The sequence below is a fragment of the Aethalodelphis obliquidens genome, unplaced genomic scaffold (genome assembly GCF_003676395.1).
Source record: "Aethalodelphis obliquidens isolate GAN/ISIS:26980383/991018 unplaced genomic scaffold, ASM367639v1 scaffold2, whole genome shotgun sequence".
NCBI lineage: Eukaryota > Metazoa > Chordata > Mammalia > Artiodactyla > Delphinidae > Aethalodelphis > Aethalodelphis obliquidens.
This window is the reverse complement of record NW_020837946.1, coordinates 36,888,103-36,909,409: the sequence shown is the minus strand read 5'-3', so window position 1 is coordinate 36,909,409 and position 21,307 is coordinate 36,888,103. Positions and strand designations below refer to the sequence as shown.

The 21,307-nt window shown below is 38.2% G+C and overlaps 1 protein-coding gene across 1 annotated transcript in view; it reads left to right on the top strand.

Annotated features, from left to right (window-relative positions):
- The window catches only part of PLCL1 (phospholipase C like 1 (inactive)), a 360,269-nt gene extending 339,386 nt beyond the window's left edge, over positions 1 to 20,883 (top strand). Inside the window, exon 6 of the mRNA XM_027124986.1 lies at positions 19,189 to 20,883. Coding sequence (XP_026980787.1) covers positions 19,189 to 19,371 — 183 coding nt within the window. The 3' untranslated portion in view covers positions 19,372 to 20,883. The remainder of the gene's footprint in view (positions 1 to 19,188) is intronic.
- The last annotated feature ends 424 nt before the right edge of the window (positions 20,884 to 21,307 follow it).

Below are 21,307 nucleotides of genomic sequence, written 5' to 3'. Positions count from 1 at the left end.
AATCAGTCCAAGCAGTAGAGGCTTTTATTCCATTTCATGTTTTGTCTTTTTGCTTTCACAATTCATTGTTCAGCTTAACCATGTTTCCGCATAGAAAATGGTTTTTATAAATACTTTCAGCTCCCCTCCAGCTACGTTACTTCCTATCTCTCTCTTCGCCTGCACTGCCAAACTTCTCAACAAGGTTGTTCACACTTGCTGTGTGTACTTCCTTACCTCCCATGCACTCCTTAGCCAACTTTACTCTGTCTTCTTCCCCTGACACTCCATTAAATTGTTCTCATCAGAGTGACCAGTCACCTTCTTGTCACAAAATCTTGTGGATGTGTTTCAGCTTTTATCTCCCTTGACTACTTGGGAACGTTCTACATGGCTGATCACTCCCTCCTTCCGGCATCACCGCTTCCCTGGATTTGGGGGACATCCTCTGGACATTCCTGGCCTTCTTCTTACATCTCTGGCTTTTTCTTCTCAGCGGTTTTTGCAGGTTACCCCTCCTCTACTCTTCTATGAAATTCTGGTGTTTCTTAGGGTTCTAGCCTAGGCTCTCTTCTCTTACTCCATCCTCTCTTTCTGGGTCATCCTGTCCATGCTAATGGTTTCTATTGCCCCTCTATGCTGTTGAATCCCACATGTATATCTTTGGTCCAAGTGTGTCTTCCTATCCCTGAATGACCTCCACTCCCCACACATCCCTCCCAAGGACCCACCCGGCATTGCACTCTGGGGGTCTCTCAGCCACAGCGAGGCCAGCGCGTCTCAAACTGTGCTCATCTCCACCCACATCTCCTGCCTGCCCTCCACGACACCTCTGCTATCCCTACTTGAATGAACGAATGACAACTCAGAGCAATCCAAGCAAGAATCCTGGGGTTATCCCTGATTTTTTCCCCTAAACCTCCATCTCTAAGTAATTACCAAGTATCGCTGGGTCAGCCTCCTAAATATCTCCCTAAGAGATCTCCATCCCCGTAGCTATGGCCTTAGTTATTTATCCTCTGGTTAGTGAAAAATCTTTCCTTCTCCATATACCCTTGCCCCCCTGCGAAGCACAGCAGCTTGATGACCTTTCTAAACGTAAGTCTGGTCATGGCCATTCTGCACACTTAAAGCCCTTCCAACGTTTCCCATGGCTCGTCCTGCAAACTTCCTAACTTCGCCTGTGGAGCCCTTTGCGACCTCCTCCCGTCCAGCTTGGCCTCTCATCACCTTCCTCTTTCAGGCACAACCCCAGACACACCGAACTTTTCCCTCAGTGGTACCAGTTAGGCTGCCATGCTGAGCAGTTATGCAGGCCTTCCCTTCCGCTGTCACCCCCACTCTCCGGGAGCCTTTGTTCACACACTGCATGGGCACTTCACCGCAGGTGCCAGGCCTTCAGGGTACCTTTTCTGATGTGGAGCCTTCTCCTGCCCCTCCCGCCTTATCAAGGTTAGGATCTTTGCCATGTGTTTTCCACAGCACCCTCTTCTTCCCCTGACATGACACTTTCACTGCTTCTTTGTCTCTTTCCCACGAGACAGTCTCTCTTACTTAAAATAATGAGGTAATGAATTTTAACACAGCCCTTTTAAATCGAGCCCTAATTAATAAATGATAGACATTGGGTATATAAGGTGAACTCAGAGAACATCTCATCCAGTCCTCTTGTTTAATAGAAAAGGAAACAGGAGTTAATGATAGTCCCAAGGTCACACAGCCAATTCATAATTTGTTAATTGTCTTTGCACTGCAGACATCAGCCACAATCCCTGTCCTTTGTATCTATTTGACGGATTCTGGTTTTCTCTACAAGAAGCTTAGAAAGCCTTAGCGGGGATGAAAGCATGGTTTAAACTCTGTTTTGGTAGACTTTGGTGGGTTTTTTTTGCCTGAGTTGCAGGGAACAGGGACTCATTTAGGCTTTTTTCGGGTGAGACTATAAATGACAACGCAAGCAACGCATCTCCTGGGAAGAAGGGAAGCCACAGACTCACAGAACCTCCGGCTAGAAGATCATGACAGATCAAGGAGGCTTTAAGGCACTGTGTTATCTTTTCCTCTCTCAGGAGCAAGAATTCAGAATTTTCCCTCTAGTGCTGTAGCCTTAAGTTCAGCTCTCTGCTCTCTCTTTCTTCCCTCTGTTTCCTAGCATCTCTTTTTATGAGCAACTAAGGCTTTTCGAATTTCCCAGGCTCACTTTCATCTGATTGGTTTGACTAATTGGTGTCATTGCTGCCTGGAGTCATAGGTCACTGGCCCCCATTGAGTGGCCGCTCTTGGGCCAGTGTGATGCTTGGTTTAACCCGTTGTGGCTGGGGAGATGGGTTTTTAAAGCACAGAGCAAAGCCGTCCCAGCTCAAGGTCAGCCTGACACCGTTTTCTTTAGCAGGGGTCTGTGGACTTGGACAGGGTCATGCAAGGCTTGGCAAATGGTGTTCATGAGGATAATTTAAAGTTCCTCTAAAAATGTGGAGTTTTTTGGTTTGCCTAGCTAAGGCCTAAAAAACTACCAGCTACTGAAATATTGGAATTGAAGTTTCTGATAGTCTGATTTTCACAGTCATCTATTCTGGAAAGAAATCTGAGGCCTGCCTTGGAAGAGCAGCCTGACATTCACAAAATTGAATGGGTTTGGTGAATGTATGGTGAGTTTTTCCAGGCGTATATATTTATAAAGTTGACTTAAAAATAAGAATATAAGAGTGATGGTATTTGACAGTCAGAAGAAATGTTTTGACAAGTGTATGTGATGATTTCGTGGTGCGTATTCCGCTAAGTGTACAGGAGTGAAGCTGAGGTAATAAATGTATGTCTTTCAAGGAAGTGGTACTTATTGCTGTGAACTTGCTGTTGAGTTTTCATGTGCACTCACCTGTCATTCGTGATTTTGCTCTAACCCACATTGCTGGATCATTATTTCCAAAGATGCTAGGAACGTGGGAAACTTGAATGGATTCTGGACCTTTAGAAAAGCTGTAAAAGTTGTTTTGGGACATTTGGGCAATTTAATATGCACCGCAGTCAGATCAAATTACTGAATAAACGTCAGCTTTGTTGGGGGCAATGATAGTAGAGTGGTTACGTAGCATGTCCTTATTTTCATGATATGCCTACTGAGGTATTCAGAATGATGTATACACAGGCAGATAGATAGCAGTAGATAAGTTGATTAAGCCAACATGACACAATATGGAAACTTGGATGCTATTATTTTAACTTTTGAGCAGCATAATTTTAAAAACAAACATATAAAGCATGAGGAAAATGTGTGGCTAATAGTTTGGTGTTGTGGATGGCTTGAGTTTGAGATCTGAAACTTGAGCGAGTCTCACATTAGGGAAAGCAGGTCTTGACATTTTCTTGGAGTAACAGTAGTCTAGTCTTTTACCAAATGCCCTACTGGATTTGGGCCACCAACAGTGAGTACCTCATTAATGACTAAATCTCTAAACAGTCACTGTGGAGGGAGCTGAGTTGGCTGCTGCTTGATTTAACTGTTAATAAAAGTAGCCCATTTCATTTAATAGCTGCCTTACCCTCATTAAAAAAAAAAAAAAAAAGAAAGGTGGAGAGTACAAGGCAGTTGCCCCTTTGACAATGCCTTGCTAATAGCTATTTGGCCATCGCAACCGACACTGAAACTAGAAGTCACGCCAGTGTAAATGGGTGCCTATAGAGCCACTGGGTAGGCTAGTTCTGCACATGCCATGATGCACTCCTAAAGGGGACAGTTTCAGTCTTTTTAAAAGCATTATGATTTGGCAGAGAATAAAGAATAAATGTCCTTGGTGAAAGGACATGTCTAGACCAGATGCAGTACGTCTGTCATTGGGCTGCAGGGAATGCTGTGCGCATAGAAGACAGGTGAAAGGAGCCCCTGGAGTTGTGCAACACAGGGCCAGATGTCACAAGAAACCACTTGCTTACTGGAAGTCTCAGCACTGCGGCCATTAAGCAGCTGAAGCCATTTTGTGATCAGTTCACCCTGATGTTGGACCTTTGGTATTGCATCTACACTCTTATTCTGGCATTTTTGCAGATTTATTTTTTGGGTGAATCAAGTAGCCAATAATTTAGGCAATGCAATCAGTAATTTCTTAAAGTGAAACCTTACCAAGTAAATTCCAGAATGGATTTTTTAAAATATCCTTCTAATATTAGTAACTAGTAACTAATATTAGTAACTATCCCTGTAGCCTTTGTCTGCTCTGGGGTTTGAGGCATCCTACATCCTTCAAGCCATTGTAAATAATCTTTTTGAAATGGAAATAGCACTAGTTGGTGAAGCAGAGGTTTTTATAGGAGCTTGTTCTGCGTGTGGCTTTTGGCACTCAAGATAGTTGTATGAAGTTGGATTTCAGGGTCATTCATTACACAGGGAAAGTTACTTTGAGATGCTAGAACTTTTAAACAATATATTTTTTGTGATGATGACCATCTACTACCAAAGTTTCATCTGAAGTGCAATTAATTACCGTTGCCACCTTGCTAAAAGTTGATATCACTTCTGTCCTTTCTTATTAGATCTGTTGACATAGAGGCAGATGATCACGATAATGGGGAAGGAAAGAGCAGAGAGGGGGGAAATCAACAGGCAGTGACTTATTGTTTTATTGAATGGCTCTTTTGTCAAAATGCCTGCAAGAGAATTCTCAGGATACCAGTATCACCACACACACCTCAATTCACAAAGCTTTCTGCAGTTGAATCATAGTTTTAGAATTTAGCTTGGGGTTTTCTATTATTCAGCTCACTGGTGCTGAAGCAATTTTGTTGACATTTTCTGTAAGTGGATTAGGCTCACAGTCATTTGCCCAAAGCAGATAGATGGCTTCTTAAACAGAGTACCCTGGCAGAAATCTATCTTATGGTATCTTCAGAAATGTAACAGTCCTGTCACAAAAGATAATGTTTGTCATGAATTTCTTTGGGTGACAGATGATTTCAGTTCATTTTTAGTGTCTCATCTGGCCTAAATGAAACAGCTGTTTAAAACTTTTTATTCCAATAGTGAGCAATGCTTCTGTGTTTTACACTGAACAGTGTTGTAACTTCTAAATTACAAATAAGAAAATAGACTTTTGGAGGGGGGAAGATTACACGTTCTGGGGTTTCCCAAGGAAAGTTCCCACATCAATGCAATTGTTACTCTTTTTATTTTAAACATTATGAGATTTTTCATAGGGTTAACGGGTGATCAATCCTGAATTTTATTCTCAGTAATGGTTTATTCCCCCTGACTTTACCAACTTGTCTTTTTTAAGCTTCAAAGTGCTTATGTTTCCTCACAATTTAGAAGGTAAAATACAGTAGACATCTATAACATTACTGATATATATATATATAATGTTACTGATAGTGAAACATTGCATTTACTGAAAGCTTTAAATTTTCAGTTTATAAGATAATAGTAATAGCTAATAATCATTAGAGTTTACCATGTATGCCAGCCATTGTTCTATATGATGCACATGTATTATCTCTCTTAATCTTGCTTTTAAACCTAGAGATGGGTACAATTATCATAGTCATTTTATAGGTGAGGAAACTGAGGCATTGAATGACCTTGCCCAAGGTCAAAAAGCTAACACTTGGTGGATTTGAACCCAAGTAGTCTGATTGTGCAGGTCATACTATATGTTCACCTGTAGAATAGCAGTATGGTTACAGTTCAAAGCCTCTAGGCCAAATTGTTATTATATGACAGAAATGTGGAATCCTTAGAATCAGATATATTCCTTCATCACTCCTGGGGTTCTGATTCTGCTCTCAACTTGTGTGTACCATCCTGGGCAGCCATCTTATGTGGGTGACTTTTAGAGTTCATGAGTATTGCAAGGAGAATCAGTATCCTGGGGATACTGATCTGAGAACTAACTGATGAGTTTTTACGTTGTAGCATTCTTCAGAAAGGTTTGACATAAGTACAGTACCATGTGTAAAATAGATAGCTAGTGGGAACCTGCTGTATAGCACGGGGAGCTCAGCTTGGTGCTCTGTGATGACCTAGATGGGTGGGATAGGGGATGGGGTGGGAGGGAGGTCCAAGAGGGAGGGGATATATGTATACATATAGCTGCTTCACTTCATTGTACAGCAGAAACTAACACACCATTGTAAAGCAATTATACTCCAAAAAAAAAAAAAAAAGTTCAGCTGGTACTTGTAATGGATTGATTCACTTATAATCTTCTTTTTTTGGATCTGATCTATTAGCGCTTATGATGAGGTCTTTAAAATGAAAACCAGTCATCTTCTCCACACTTTCCCTAATCATCAATCTTCTATCATTGCTTTTGTATTGCAGTTTTCTGAAAAGTTGGCTCAGATTAAAATTATTAAATTATTCCAAACTCTGTACCCATATTGAAGGCAAAGGTCAGACATCAAAGTATGAGCACAAAAGTAGTATTTATGTGAGTCTATCAAAGCATTTTTGAGGGTCTATCAAAGCATTTTTCTTTTTAAAACCAAGTAAGTCTTAAGCTATTTTTTTCTTCTCTACATTTCTAAGACCTATTAGATGACATGAGCAATATAGCATGTAATGCACCTAAACACAAAGAAAAATAATGCAGTGAAGAAAAAGCATTTGTTGGTCTTGGAAGCAGGCGTTACTAGTTATTTCCTTCACACTTATTTTCTGTGTGAACTTGAGCAATGTATTTATTTAGCTATCTTGAGTCCATTTCTTCATCTATCTATTTATGAAAACATTATAGCTGTACTTCAAAAATTTGAAATAATTACTAAGAACTCTTACTTAGCAGAACAAAATGATACTGTCACTAAATTAAACTTTATTGAGTATTTTCCACTTTCAGGGTTTTTTCCCAAGTATAAATTTCAAGGAAACAAAGTAAATTCTAAGTAAATAAAATATGAGGAAAAATGGGATATATTAGACTATTTTGGTACTATGTCGTAGAGGCAGTATCCTTCCAGAACACTCTCCCATACTCTCTCTATCTGTATCTGTAAGACTGTAGAAGGATTGAGGACTCAAGGTGAGCATCAAAAGATCCTTACATCGTATTTCACTGATTGTAAGATGAAGAAGCTTCTCCATCTTTCAAATTGTTGTTCCGTTGTCGCTTTTATGAGGAAGCCTTGACTGATCCCCTAGAATACCCATTCTCACAGCATCACATTCCTTTCCTTTAAGCACACAGCACAACTTGCGATTAGACATAACTTTCTTTTTGTGATTTTTTTTTGATTTTTGCCTGTGTCCCTCACTAGACTTAAGTTTTATGTGGGCAGGAGGGGATCTGTGCTCACCGTGTTATCCCCAGAGTCTAGCCTGATGGTTCTTAATGGGCACAGTACTGACCCCTAGAGGGTGTTTTGGAACATTGTAGAAGTGACTTGGGGGGATTCTCCTGCCATTTAGTGGGACTGGCCAGGAATGCTGGCCGTCCTGCACTGTGCAGGATGGTGCAACATAATGAAGAACTGCCTTATGTCCTGCAAGACTTTCTCAAGTCCTGCTTGACTACACCCTCTAAAATACAAATCAGAGTACTTTTGTAAATGATGTTTATTTAACAAGAAGTTATGTGAGAGGCCCAGTACATGAGGAAAAGGTAGTTACTGAGAGGGAAGCCTAAATGAATAAAGACATTGTTTCCAAATTATTGAATAATGTATTTCCTCTGGGTATTCTGTCCACCTGATTGTATAATTGCTATACAGTAATACTGGAACAAACTGAAGTGAGATATTCGTTTTAATATGATACTTTATTATTGATAATCCATGATAAGCATCCCACAGTATCCTGCGAAGTAGAAGCTGATATTGTCAACCACAAGGAAAATGCCCTTTGAGCTACTTTTGAAGATTTGGCAAATTTGGTGGGGTGTATGGACTTTACTTACTTCCTCACTTGTGGGATTATCAGACTTTTTCTCCATGGTGAGACTCTGTACTCGTCTTGACATATTATCCCTATCTTAATTAAGGTTATTTCCTTCCTTCTTTTATTGTATGTAAATAAGTCTGGTCAGTTGCCATTATTTGTTTTTATACTAGTGTCTTTGTAGTACATCTGCATTGTCATTTTCCTGTATCTTGTGTGTGTGGAAAGGCATCTGATCTTATCTCTCTTAAATTTAAATGAATTCATATTAAGTAAGTACAGGCATTTGTCTACTTCATTATGGTTTCTTGTGTGCCTGCCTGGGCATTTACATATTGAAATACATATTATTTTATTTTAAATGACCATTCTTATTTCTCCTTATATTATAGCTAGGATACTACATTTACTTAATTTTTAATAATGTATATAGCTAGGTTATATTATTTATGACTTTAATTTTAGAATAATAAAGGAAGCCTTACAAAATATTTGTTTTAAAGGATCTTGGTTTTGATAGGGTTGACAACCACAGGTGATGACAAAGTCTGGCATATGGTAGATGTTTAATAAATATTTGCTTGATGTATTGATAGGTGAATAAGACAAAAATGAAGACCCAAGTCCTAACTGATAGCTAACAAAGACCACCAGTATTCCTAAATCAAAGAGAAAAAGCAGTTCATATATCCATAGCTTAGAACAGGATACAATAGGGACAATAAGTGGGAATTGGAGACATTAAATTCCATACTTCTTTTTATTTTTTTTTTTTTTTGCGGTACACGGGCCTCTCACCGCCGTGGCCTCTCCCGCTGTGGAGCACAGGCTTCGGACGCACAGACCCAGAGGCCATGGCTCACGGGCCCAGCCGCTCCGCGGCACATGGGATCCTCCCAGACCAGGGCACGAACCCGTGTCCCCTGCATCAGCCGGCGAACTCTCAACCACTGCGCCACCAGGGAAGCCCCTATACTTCTTTTTATGATCTGGTCAACAAAAGCATCTCAATGCAATAGGTTTTATTGATGAATTCAGGTGTTACCCATCAATACTACCTGTCATCAGCACTCTTGTTACTTGATTATTATTAATTTTGTATTATTATTATATTATTATTTTTTCAGCTTTATTGAGATATAATTGACATATAACATTATGTAAACTTAAGGTGTTCAGGGTGATGATTTGATATATGTATATATTATGAGATGGTTACCGCAATAAGGCTAGTTAACAAATCCATTACCTCATGTAGTTACGTTTTTTTTGATGGTGAGAACTTTTAAGATCTACTCTCTTAGCAACTTTCAAGTATACAAAACAGTATTGTTAACTATCACCATGCTGTATATTAGATCTCCAGAACTTATTCATCTTGTTACTGGAAGCTTGTACCCATTTACCACCTTCACCCATTTCCCCCGACCCCCCAGCCCCTGGCAACTACCAACCTACTCTGTTTCTATTAGTTTGGTTTTTTGAGATTCCACATATAGTCTTTCTCTGTGTGCTTGTCTCACTTAGTATAATGCCCTCAAAATTTATCTATGTTGTTGAAAATGGTAGGATTAACTTCTTTCTCATGGCTGAATAATATTCCATTTTACACACACACACACACACACACACACACACACACACATATATGTATATAAAATCTCCATATATATATATTACATCTTCTTTATCCATTCATTAGTTTGGTGGACACTGAGATTATTTCCATGTTTTGGCTATTGTAAATAATGCTGCATTAAACATGGGGGTGCAGGTCTCTCTTTGAGATCCTAATTTCATTTCCTTTGGATATATTCCCAGAAGTGGAATTGCTGGATCATATAGTAGCTCTATTTTTAATTTGGGGGGAACCTCCACACTCTTTTTGTATATGACCGTACCAATTTACTTTACCACCAACAGTGTGCAAGGGTTCCCTTTTCTCCACATCATTGCCGATGCTTATTACCTCTTGTCTTTTTGGTAAAACCCATTCTAACAGGGGTGAGGTGATATTTCATTGTGGTTTTGATGTTGGTATTGAGCACCTTTTCATGTACCTGTTGTCCATTTGTATATCTTCTTTGGAAAAATGTCTATTCATATCTTTGCCAATTTTTTAGTCAGATTGTTTTTTACTATTGAGTTATATATTTTGAGCTATTACATGCATATTGAGTTCCTTATGTATTTTAGATATTAACCTCTTATCAGATATACGGTTTGCAAATATTTTCTCCAGTTCCATAGGTTGCCTTTTCATCTCCTTCTTTGTTTCTTTTGCTGTGAAGAAGCTTTTTAGTTTGTTGTAGTCCCACTTGTTTATTTTTGCTTTTTTTTTTGCTTGTGCTTTTGGTGTTATATTAAAAAAATCATTGCCAAGATCAATGTCAAGTTTTTTTTCCTATTTTTTTGCTAGTAATTTTATTATTTCAGGTCTTACATTTAAGTCTTTAATCCATTTTGAGTTAATTTTTGTGAATGGTGTAATATAAGGCTGCAATTTATTCTTTTGTATGTGAATACCCAGTTTTCCTAGCACCATTTATTGAAAAGACTATCTTTTCCCCATTGAATATTCTTGGCTCCCTTGTCAAATATTAGTTGACCATATATGTATGTGTTTATTTCTAGTCTCTCAGTTTTGTTCCATTGGTCTACATGTCTGTTTCTACTCCAGTTATCATACTGTTTTGATTAGTTTTGTAATATAGTTTGAAATCAGGATGTATGATGCCTCCAACTTTGTTCTTCTCTCTCAGGATTGCTTTGGCAATCTGGGGTCTTTTGTTGTTCCATAAGAATTTTAGGATTGTTTTTCTTTTCTTGTGAAAAATGCCATTGGAGTTTTGATAGGGATTGCACTGAATCTATGGATGGCTTTGGGTAGTATGAACATCTTAATAATATTAATTCTTCTGATCCATGAACATGGGATATCTTCCCGTTTATTTGTGTTTAATTTCTTTCATCAGTGCCTTGTAATTTTCAGTGTACAGATCTCTCACCTCCTATGTTAAATTTATTCCTAAATATTTTATTATTTTTGGTGCTAATATAAATGGGATTGTTTTATTTATTTCTTTTTCTGATAGTTTGTTATTAGTGTATAGAAACACAACTGATTTTTTTTGTATGTTGATTTTTTATCCTACAACTTTACTGAATTCATTTATTAGTTCTATTACTGAATTCATTTATTAGTTCTATTAATTCATTTATTAGTTCTATTATCAGTTTTTTTTGATGGAGTCTTTAGGGTTTTCTATATATAAGATTGGGTCATCATTTTACTTCTTCCTGTCCAGTTTGGATATCTTTTATTTATTTTTCTTGCCTAATTCCTCTGGCTAGGACTTCCAGTACTATGCTGAATAGAAATAGTGAGAGTGGGCACTCTTATGGCACTCTTGTCTTGTTCCTGATCTTAGAGGAAAAGCTTTCAACCTTTCACTGTCGAGTGTGGTGTTACCTGTGGGCTTGTCATATATGTCCTTTTTTATGTTGGGGTACATTCCTTATATACTCACTTTGTTGAGAGTTTTTATCATAAAAAGATGTTGAATTTTGTCAAATGCTTTTTATGCAACTATTGAAATGATCATACAATTTTTATAGTTTATTCTGTTAAAGTGATGCAATTATATTATTATTAGTGATTAGTATTTAAATACTATTAAACTACTTTATTTACATATAGTATTATACACACACACACACACAGGGACACAATAATGGTCTCCTCTATATTAAAAACTATTTTTAAAAAACATGGTTAATACAAAGGCTTTCTGCTTAAGATGCAGTTAATTACCATTTTGAAGTAAATAGGGTCCTTCATTCTGTCAACACTCAAGTCAGTCAAGATTTCCTGATGAGAAAGGTATTGTAACAAAGCAGGATGTTATTTGAGAAAGACTTGTGGAAAAAGAAAATCTTATTTGTCAGGTCTTAAAACGTATGCTTTCAAATTTAACTTTCAAACATAATTTTCATTATGTTGAATTTTAATAGAGTATGACTTCATATTTTTTTAGAGCCTTTTCTATGGCTGTGCTTATTAAACATGTCATTCTGCTTTATTCTGTAATGTTGTGTGGTCTTGTTGGCATTGAATTATTCTTAAAATTTCTTTGAAGTATCTTCTACATTTTGTAAATTATTCTTCCTTCAGATCTAGATTCTCAGATATTAAAAATATTTACTTATATTCTCTTTCCATAATCTTCAGAGATATCTGATTAATTGGAGTTTCTGACCAATACTAAAATGTATCAGTCATAAAACTAACTTAAAAAAACTTAACTTTATAAAGGGTATAAAATCTAATGGCTCAGGTAAACATGTCCAATGTAATTCACTTTTTGTTCCTATAAAAATGAAATAGTTTAATTGCATTATGTGATAAAGATTTGAAAGGTAGTGTCTTTTCCTTTGTTTTGAGTTCAGAGTTTCAGGAGAAGAGTAACATAAGAAGCTCCAATAAGTCAGTACTCTTAGACCAGAACTGCTCTACAACTATTCATCCATATTTCTTGAAAGTTCATAGAGTAAAAATTCAACTTCTTAAGTGGTGAGTAGAATGCAGTTGAAATATTTGGTGGACAAGGTCTTGAAAAATAATAAATCTGAGTTTTAATAACTTTAGGCAATGAGAACTTCTATTTTTGTGCAGTTGAGGTATTTTGTACATAATTTCCCTAATGGCTACATCTTTGTGCCTGTAACTCTTGCTAACATGTTGTATACATTCCCTACAAAACTAGGCTTTCATTCTGGAGAGCAAGGATCCCAGGCCATCTTTGCATCGTTTTACCCAATATTCCAGTAATCTAACATCAAGAGAGATGTATCTGTCATGACATCAACACATTTTTGATTTGCTATTTTAATTTCTCAAATGAAGGACATTGTAATAGTTGTTTCTACCTCTTTGGAGCAAAACATTTACCCCCTTTAGATAATACAGAGATTCCCCAAAAGCATGCTTTTTGAACTGTTAATACGGTGGTAGTACACAGCTCACCACAACATGGTCATGTCCACCAAATGGAGCTGGAGCAAATAAAGCGGTGCTAATACCACCATGCTGTCTGTGGCAGACTTTTGTTGCAGTATTATCCAGGGGTGGCTCTAGCTGTGGGTGTGGACGCTCATATGGGACGAATTTCAGGGGAATCAGTCAGCCGTTGAGTGTGTGCTGAAAAATACCCATACACGCCTGCCCGGTGACAGAGCTGCATTTGTTTATACGCGTAGTTGTATATATGTGAGGGCCTTTCCATTCCCAGAGTCTCAATTAGCTGCTTTAAATATTTGTGGTGTACTCTGAGACAACCCACACATTTCCTTCACACGTGACAAGGACACTAGTTATGATGTTTGACCACTCTTTCATACACTAATATCACAAGGGATAGGGCAGTTCATGGGAAAAATGGGTATTTTAAGAGCCATGGATGTCAATGTCTTTTGAAAGTTACTCTGCCAGATTGTAGCCAACACTATTTTCAAACTATAGAAGGAAACTGCATTTCTTAGTAAGAACAGGAATAACACAAATTCTAAATGTCTTTTGATAGATTATAAAATATAGTTATTAAATAACTTACAAATATATAACTAATAGATAACTCACATTTAGAATTCTAGCCCCTTTTATGGTTTTGATATAATGAGATAATATGTGCAAATTGGTTTACATTTAGTATATTAAGTGTTCAAAGTGTTAGCCTCTGTTTAGTGTTGTGATAGCATATTATTGTCAGTAATAATTTATGAGTAATAATAAGAATTGTGGTGGTATGGTAGTATATCAGTCCCATTTACAATCTCATTGCATCCGATATTTCTTGATTTCTAGATGATTTATTGTAATTGCAGTTTAATGACGTTGGAAGGATTTGGTTATGAATGCTTAATGTCTCCTTTTAAAAAAATTCATTAATCATTACTAATTTTTAGGTTCAAAAATCTCTGTAGTGGGCTTCCCTGGTGGCGCAGTGGTTGAGAGTCTGCCTGCCGATGCAGGGGACACGGGTTTGTGCCCCGGTCCGGGAGGATCCCACATGCCGCGGAGCGGCTGGGCCCGTGTTACTTTTTAAATGTGTTGGGATTTCCATGGACTGTGGCATTTGGAAGTCAAATAGCTGTGGAGGCTGAATTGGTAGTCATTGCTGTTGATACTTTTGATAATCCTGTTGTCCCATCAGCATAAGTCTGCCTGAAATGCTTTCTATTACTCTTACTTTTCTTTGGATTAAAGCAGTCCTTCTCATGTTTTTCCCCCTGAAGCATCCCTAGTACCAGAGGAGAGAAACTAAAAATTCCCATGAGATTGCTCGTATATTGAAATGTTGGCAACAGCTTGACATTTCTTTCAAGTTGAGTATTCGGTGGTCAAATTGTCCATTAATTTTACATTCCAGGCCGTAACAATCCCAGATTTATTTTCCCAGGAGATGTTACAATTTATATACCACCAAGTAAAATGAATTCTCTTGGGCTTCTCTCCTTTCTGCCTCTCTTCCAAGACCTCTGTTTGAGGAGAATTTCTGAGCATATTCTTTAGAAATGCCCTGTTATATTACTCCTTAAATGCATACTACACACCAATACCGTTAAGTGGCTTAGCTGATCTGAGTACCTAATAGGTCTTGTGGGAAATGACACACAGGACAGAGGCGTTTTGAGGGAGGAGATGTGGTATAAGCTGGCTAGTTAGGAGGATTTTGAGAGGGAGTGTAACAGAGTAGAGAGAGGGATGCTAGTTGGTCAGTGGAAATCACTGCAAGCATGGTGGGAAAAAGTCAGCCCGGAAAAGGAATGCCAAGATGGGGTTGTTAACAATAAACTTCACCCTCTTTACAATTTTGCCTAGAATGAGTCTTTTCTGCTTCTGCTAACTTAATCCATAAGACTCAAGGAGTTTAACCACAGAACAGAAAGATGATCTCTATGCCTCCTTCTTAAAAAAAATATTGAAAACAACATTTTTACATCAGTGTTTCAATGGAAACTCTTCATAATTTAGTCTTTCATTTTTTCTTCTTCTGTTAGTTAATAGCTTAATTTCTTTTCCAATTTTTTTTCTGCCTGTATCATGCAGCCAGGGCGTGTTGTCTCCTGGTTATCAGGAGATGATGTCCTTTGTTTTTGTGCACTGGCACAAACTGTCTTCTCCAATTGGCCTTTGTTTTCTAGAGAGACTGACTTCTATTTGCCAGAACTGACACAGTCTGACATTTAGGCCTGGATGCCACCTCTCAGAACCGATGAGATGATATTCTGGCTGATTAATTAGATACGTTTTATAACCTGCTGCCGGAAAAGTGACGTGAGAGCATTATTCATTAGTAGTATCAAGCCTGATATTTTTGCATGTTTTACTCCTCTCTTGCAATTAGGGAAGATGCCAATTTTGCTTTTTTTATGCTTTAAGAATGCCTGATGAAAATTTTAACACTAAAAGAAAAGGGAGCACTTAAAAGTAATACTCTGAAAATGAGTGTGGGTATAATCTGTTTATTAATACAGTTTTTTTAAAGGAATCTTTGTGCTTGTAAAAGCAGTAGCAATATACATATCTCTGTAAAAACAGACTCTTGTAGATGCATTTTAAACAAGTTAGTAAAATTTATATTAAAATATGCACACTATCAAGATACTTATTTTAGTAATAGAGTATGTTAATTGCTTTTCATATCACCTTAGAGCATAGTTTACTTGTGATTATTTAAATCACAAATAGCTTTTCTTTCTTTTTTTGAAAACATCTTTATTGGAGTATAATTGCTTTACAATGGTGTGTTAGTTTCTGCTTTATAACAAAGTGAATCAGTTATACATATACATATGTCCCCATACCTCTTCCCTCCTGTGTCTCCGTCCCTCCCACCCTCCCTATCCCACCCCTCTAGCTGGTCACAAAACACTGAGCTGATCTCCCTGTGCTATGCGGCTGCTTCCCACTAGCTATCTATTTTACGTTTGGTAGTGTATATAAGTCCATGCCACTCCCTCACTTTGTCCCAGCTTACCCTTCCCCCTCCCTGTATCCTCAAGTCCATTCTCTAGTAGGTCAGTGTCTTTATTCTTGCCCCTACGTTCTTCATGACCATTTTTTATTTTTTTTTTTAGATTCCATGTATGTGTGTTAGCATACGGTATTTGTTTTTCTCTTTCTGACTTACTTCACTCTGTGTGACACACTCTAGGTCCATCCACCTTACTACAAATAACTCAATTTCATTTCTTTTTATGGCTGAGTAATATTCCACTGTATATATGTGCCACATCTTCTTTAACCATTCATCTGTTGATGGACACTTAGGTTGCTTTCATGTCCTGGCTATTGTAAATAGAGCTGCAATGAAGATTGTGGTACATGACTCTTTTTGAATTATGTTTTTCTCAGGGTATATGCCCAGTAGTGGGATTGCTGGGTCATATGGTAGTTCTATTTGTAGCTTTTAAACCAACCTCCATACTGTTCTCCATAGTGGCTGTATCAATTTACATTCCCACCAACAGGGCAAGAGGGTTCCCTTTTCTCCACACCCTCTCCAGCATTTATTGTTTGTAGATTTTTTGATGATGGCCATTCTGACTGGTGTGAGGTGATACCTCATTGTAGTTTTGATTTGCATTTCTCTAATGATTAGTGATGTTGAGCATTCTTTCATGTGTTTGTTGGCAGTCTGTATATCTTCTTTGGAGAAATGTCTATTTAGGTCTTCTGCCCATTTTTGGATTGGGTTGTTTGTTTTTTGGATGTTGAGCTGCATGAGCTGCTTGTAAATTTTGGAGATTAATCCTTTGTCAGTTGCTTCATTTGCAAATATTTTCTCCCATTCTGGGGGTTACCTTTTCATCTTGTTTATGGTTTCCTTTGCTGTGCAAAAGCTTTTAAGTTTCATTAGGTCCCATTTGTTTATTTTTATTTCCAACAAATAGCTTTTCAACATTTTTTGTAATCTTTAAAACTGTGAGGAAGATGGAAGAATATTTTCATCATTTTTACAGGAGATAAAATGGCCCAGGGTGAAATTGTTGGAGCTAAAAGCAAAACTAAGATATTCTGACTTTTGTCCCTGCCAACGAATGTTGGTGCATCTTATCTTCCTGACTCTGTAGATCCCATCTCTGAGTTCTGTCCGACTGTGCCACCTGGTTAATGATTGTCTTTTTATCCGTGTTGTTTCCATGGGTGACAATGACTGGGAGGCTTTACTGTGCTTTGTTGAGAGTTCATAGTTTGCCTTGAAGGGATGCCACATCATGTAGTGGTTAAGACTACAGATTCTGGAGCCAACTGCTGGACTTTATTTCAACCCCAGCTCCATCACTTAGCAGCTGTGTGAGTCTGGGAAGGAGGATCACTCTGGACCTCTGTTTTCATCGTAAACTTAAAGTAAGAAAAGAGCCTGTGTTGTGGGGATGTTGTGACAAATAATGAACCTCTGTAAAGTATGAAGAAGAATGCCTGCAGAGAGTGAGCACTTTCTATGCTGTATTATTACCATTATCACTTCGGAATTGCATTTTTCAAAGTCAATGTGACTTTTTTTTTTTTTTTTTTTTTTGCGGTACGCGGGCCTCTCACGGTTGTGGCCTCTCCCGTTGCGGAGCACAGGCTCTGGACGCGCAGGCTCAGCAGCCGTGGCTCACGGGCCCAGCCGCTCCGTGGCATGTGGGATCTTCCCGGACCGGGGCACGAACCCGTGTTCCCTGCATCGGCAGGCGGACTCTCGACCACTGCGCCACCTGGGAAGCCTGGATGTGACTTTTTTTAACGTCCAGAGGGGACTCATTATGCCTATACTCCCCAAGTTCTGCTTGTGTCATGCATATTTTTCTCTTAGAAAGTCCATCTCTATCTGAAAGAGTGTTCATTCTCTAGTCTCTAGTTTTAGTCTAAATTATAAACATGGTGTGTGGAACAGGGCACTGAACCGCGAGGCAGAAGACCTGGACTTAAGTCCCAGCTCAGTCATTAACCAGCTGTGACCTTGGGTCAGTCATGTCACCTCATCAGACTCAGCTTCTTTTCTCCTCATGAGAAGGCTAAACTATACAACTTCCAAGTTTACTTCTAAAATCCCAATCCATGATTGAGGTACTTGGAGGTAAGTTCACCTTAACAAAAGTATTAGGCCAAGTTGTACTTATTCATCCCATATATTTAAAGGCTGTTGTTTGAAGGATTTTATGACCTAAGATAGAATTGGCAAGTGCTTGTACAGATTTTGAGGAAAGAAATATTCCAAGGCATTTTTAATGCAATGCATTTTTAATTTTAGGGTCCTCATACATCCTAAAGTAAAAGCTTTCATCAAATTAAAGAGATCAAACAGTGTATGATGAAGTACCTCGCATAAAATAGGTGACTTACCGTTTCTCGAAGTCTCTGCTTTGTAGAGGAACTCTCCAGCAGCTCGTGTAACCTCCAGTTTCAAGGTCACACTCTCAGGCATTGTCATGAGAATGGAGGGGAGAGACGGAACTCCTTTCTCTTTTGTCTGTACACACCGGAAACATGTTCTGGCTTCCCCACACTTACTCCTTCAGCCCCTTGGGCTAGTGTCAGCATATACACTTGATCATTATAACAATGACCTAAAATAAGAAAAAAAATAATTGGAAAAGATCTTTCTCAGACTCTGATATAACTGACAACTGATGATTTCCTGTGATCCTCGTTTGCTTTTTTGTTTTGATTGACACACTAAGCCTCTGGAGCCTCTCTCCATCAGCCAGATGGGAACATTGTCCTCAGGATAATAGAAAAGAACATGGGTAAATAGGAACTTATCAAAAGGCAGGCTGTAGCGATGACCCAATATACTACAAACCAGCTTACCAAGCATAAGGGTGTGTGGTTTACTTTACAGAGATTTGCTTTGTAAGCTCTTTTACACTGAGAAGATGATTTAATTTTCAGTTCTTTGAGGAAGAGCTTCTTCCCTTGTTTTCTCCCAAGCCTAGGAATGCTGGGCTGGGTGGGTTAGGAGTTACAGCAGTGTGTAGTCTCGAACCCTGGTGATGGAAGGGCTGATTGTCCTTGGTACATTCAGATAAGGGTCCCCAGACGGTGTTCCCTCCTGCAGGAAATCTCCAGAGGCTCCCAGCAACTACAGAGACAATGGGGAAGGCTCAGGTTGAGGTCCTTGACTTAAAGAGCAAAGACCCTCAATAATGCAAGGAAAGGATGTTGGAAAAGTGGGCTCTCCGGTCGGAGTCTGTTTCCTCACTGAGCAACAGCATGAAGGATATAGAGTGATGTCACTTAGGATCTGCCTGGCCCATAACATTCTTCTTTGGTGTCTATTTCTGCCTGTTTGTAGGGCCAAGGAGATCTGTTGAAGAATGCCAAGAATGAAGCTATAGAGAACATGAAGCAGATCCAGCTGGCGTGCTTGTCTTGTGGCCTTAGTAAAGCCCCCAGCAGTGGTGCCGAGGCCAAGAGCAAGCGCAGCCTGGAGGCCATAGAGGAGAAGGAGAGCAGCGAGGACAATGGGAAGCTGTGACCCTGAGTGGCAGCCACGCTTTCACCCAGGCTTCCTGCCAAGGACTCTGGTTTTTCCTTCTGGTTTTCTTTCTTTAAGCTTTTTAGAAGTTCACAGAAAGATGCCCTCTCTGGGGTATTGGACATAAACAGATATTTTCACAATGTCAGTATTTTAACATAGTTAATTTATCTAAGTTAAAATCTTTAGTAGCAGTGTTTTAAAATTCTGAGATGTGTGTACACACTCACGTATGGATGTGGGCGGAAGTGTGTGTATGTGTGTGTGTGTGTGAGAGAGCAAGCGAGAGACAGAGATAGAGAGAGAGAGAGAGGGAGAGAGAGAGAGAGAGAGGGCAAAAGAGAAGGACTGAGAGAGGTGGGGACGGGAGAGAGAGATTGAGATGCTGTTGAAATCTATTCTGTGTTGCATTATTCATTTAGTAACTTATTACTTTATCATTTTGGGACAGATTTGTTCATCTGAAATTCTAAAGAGCACTTCACTATAACCTGTTGCTGTGTTTAATTTTACTTCTCTACCTTTATCATTTAATTTGGAAATCGTAACACAGCTTATAATTGAAGGAAGCCAAATTTATCATGCATAGATGTTTTAATAGATTAAATATAGATTAGACAAATTCCTAAGAATCACAGTAGAAATAAAAGTGAATGAAGGATAAACAACTGATCAGAATTTCTGGGAAGATCAGCAAAGTCTTCAGTTAGTGAACTCTTTAAAATATTTATTAAATAAAATCAATTTTTAGAAAGTTTTCTGTAGTTGTTTACTTTTCAGTGGAAAAGTTGATCTTAAGTGAATTTATACCCACTTATGTGGTACTCTGAAACACCATGAAAACTCTGTTGAAATTAGGATTTTGATGTGACAACGATATTCAGTTATGAAATTTCAAGGTTGTGATTTATAGGAAGGTCTCATTCTTCCTAACTGGGAATCTTAGCATTCATTTTCTATTACACACATGGGCAGCTAGGAGGTCTTGACTTTCATTGCATTTAATTGAGCACTAAATTTAAATTTAAAGACATTGTTCAAACAATATCATATCATCACCTTGAGCTGATATAAATTCTGTGGGTCAGATAACACTGTGATGATTTAAGGACTAACCGATTACAAAGTATCTATGATATAATTTTAACACATGCAGAAAAACATACACACAAAAGAAGCAAATGACTAATTAGGGTACATTTATAATTGCATCCAGATCATTTTTACCCTAATATCTTAAGAAAGTACTTGAGTGTAATATGTTTGTTACCTCCAACAGAACTAAATGTTCTATGGTTATGAAAATATATCTATTTAAAACATTGCTTTTATTTTGAAAAGCTTCTTAATTAATTTGGTTAACAAATATGCTAATTTGGGGGAACCTAGGGAAGATCATTGTTGAAATTTTGCAAATATAAACATCTTCTATAGCAACTGTGTTAAGTTATTTCTGACTTCTTAACACTATTATGTTCATGTTGCACATTACTGAGAGAGTAAAGATATGAAACAACACTTTTATTGTTCTCTTTTATTGTGAATTAATTGAAAAAGGAATGATAATGAAAATGAGTTACTATATAAAAAATATCTTACAGGGTATGATATTTCCATGGACCAGATATGATGATATTTCTCCCTAGGTTTAAAATTGGGCGCTTGGGAAGACACATGAGCTCATTTGAAGGTAGGTTTCCAGTGGTACTACAATAGCCTGAAAAAATGTCTTTACCCTCCATTATACTTACCCTTCACAGTGGAAGGAATAGTGGAATGCAGATATCTAAGACCCTTATGATGAAAACGAGGTGATATAGACAGAAACAAAACCCTCCTTGCATTAGCCAGTTGGTTGGTTTCACCTGTGGACCTCTTCACCTCCCTGAGTACCATGTGGAGAAATTCATGTCTTTACAGAGAGGTGGGAAGAGAA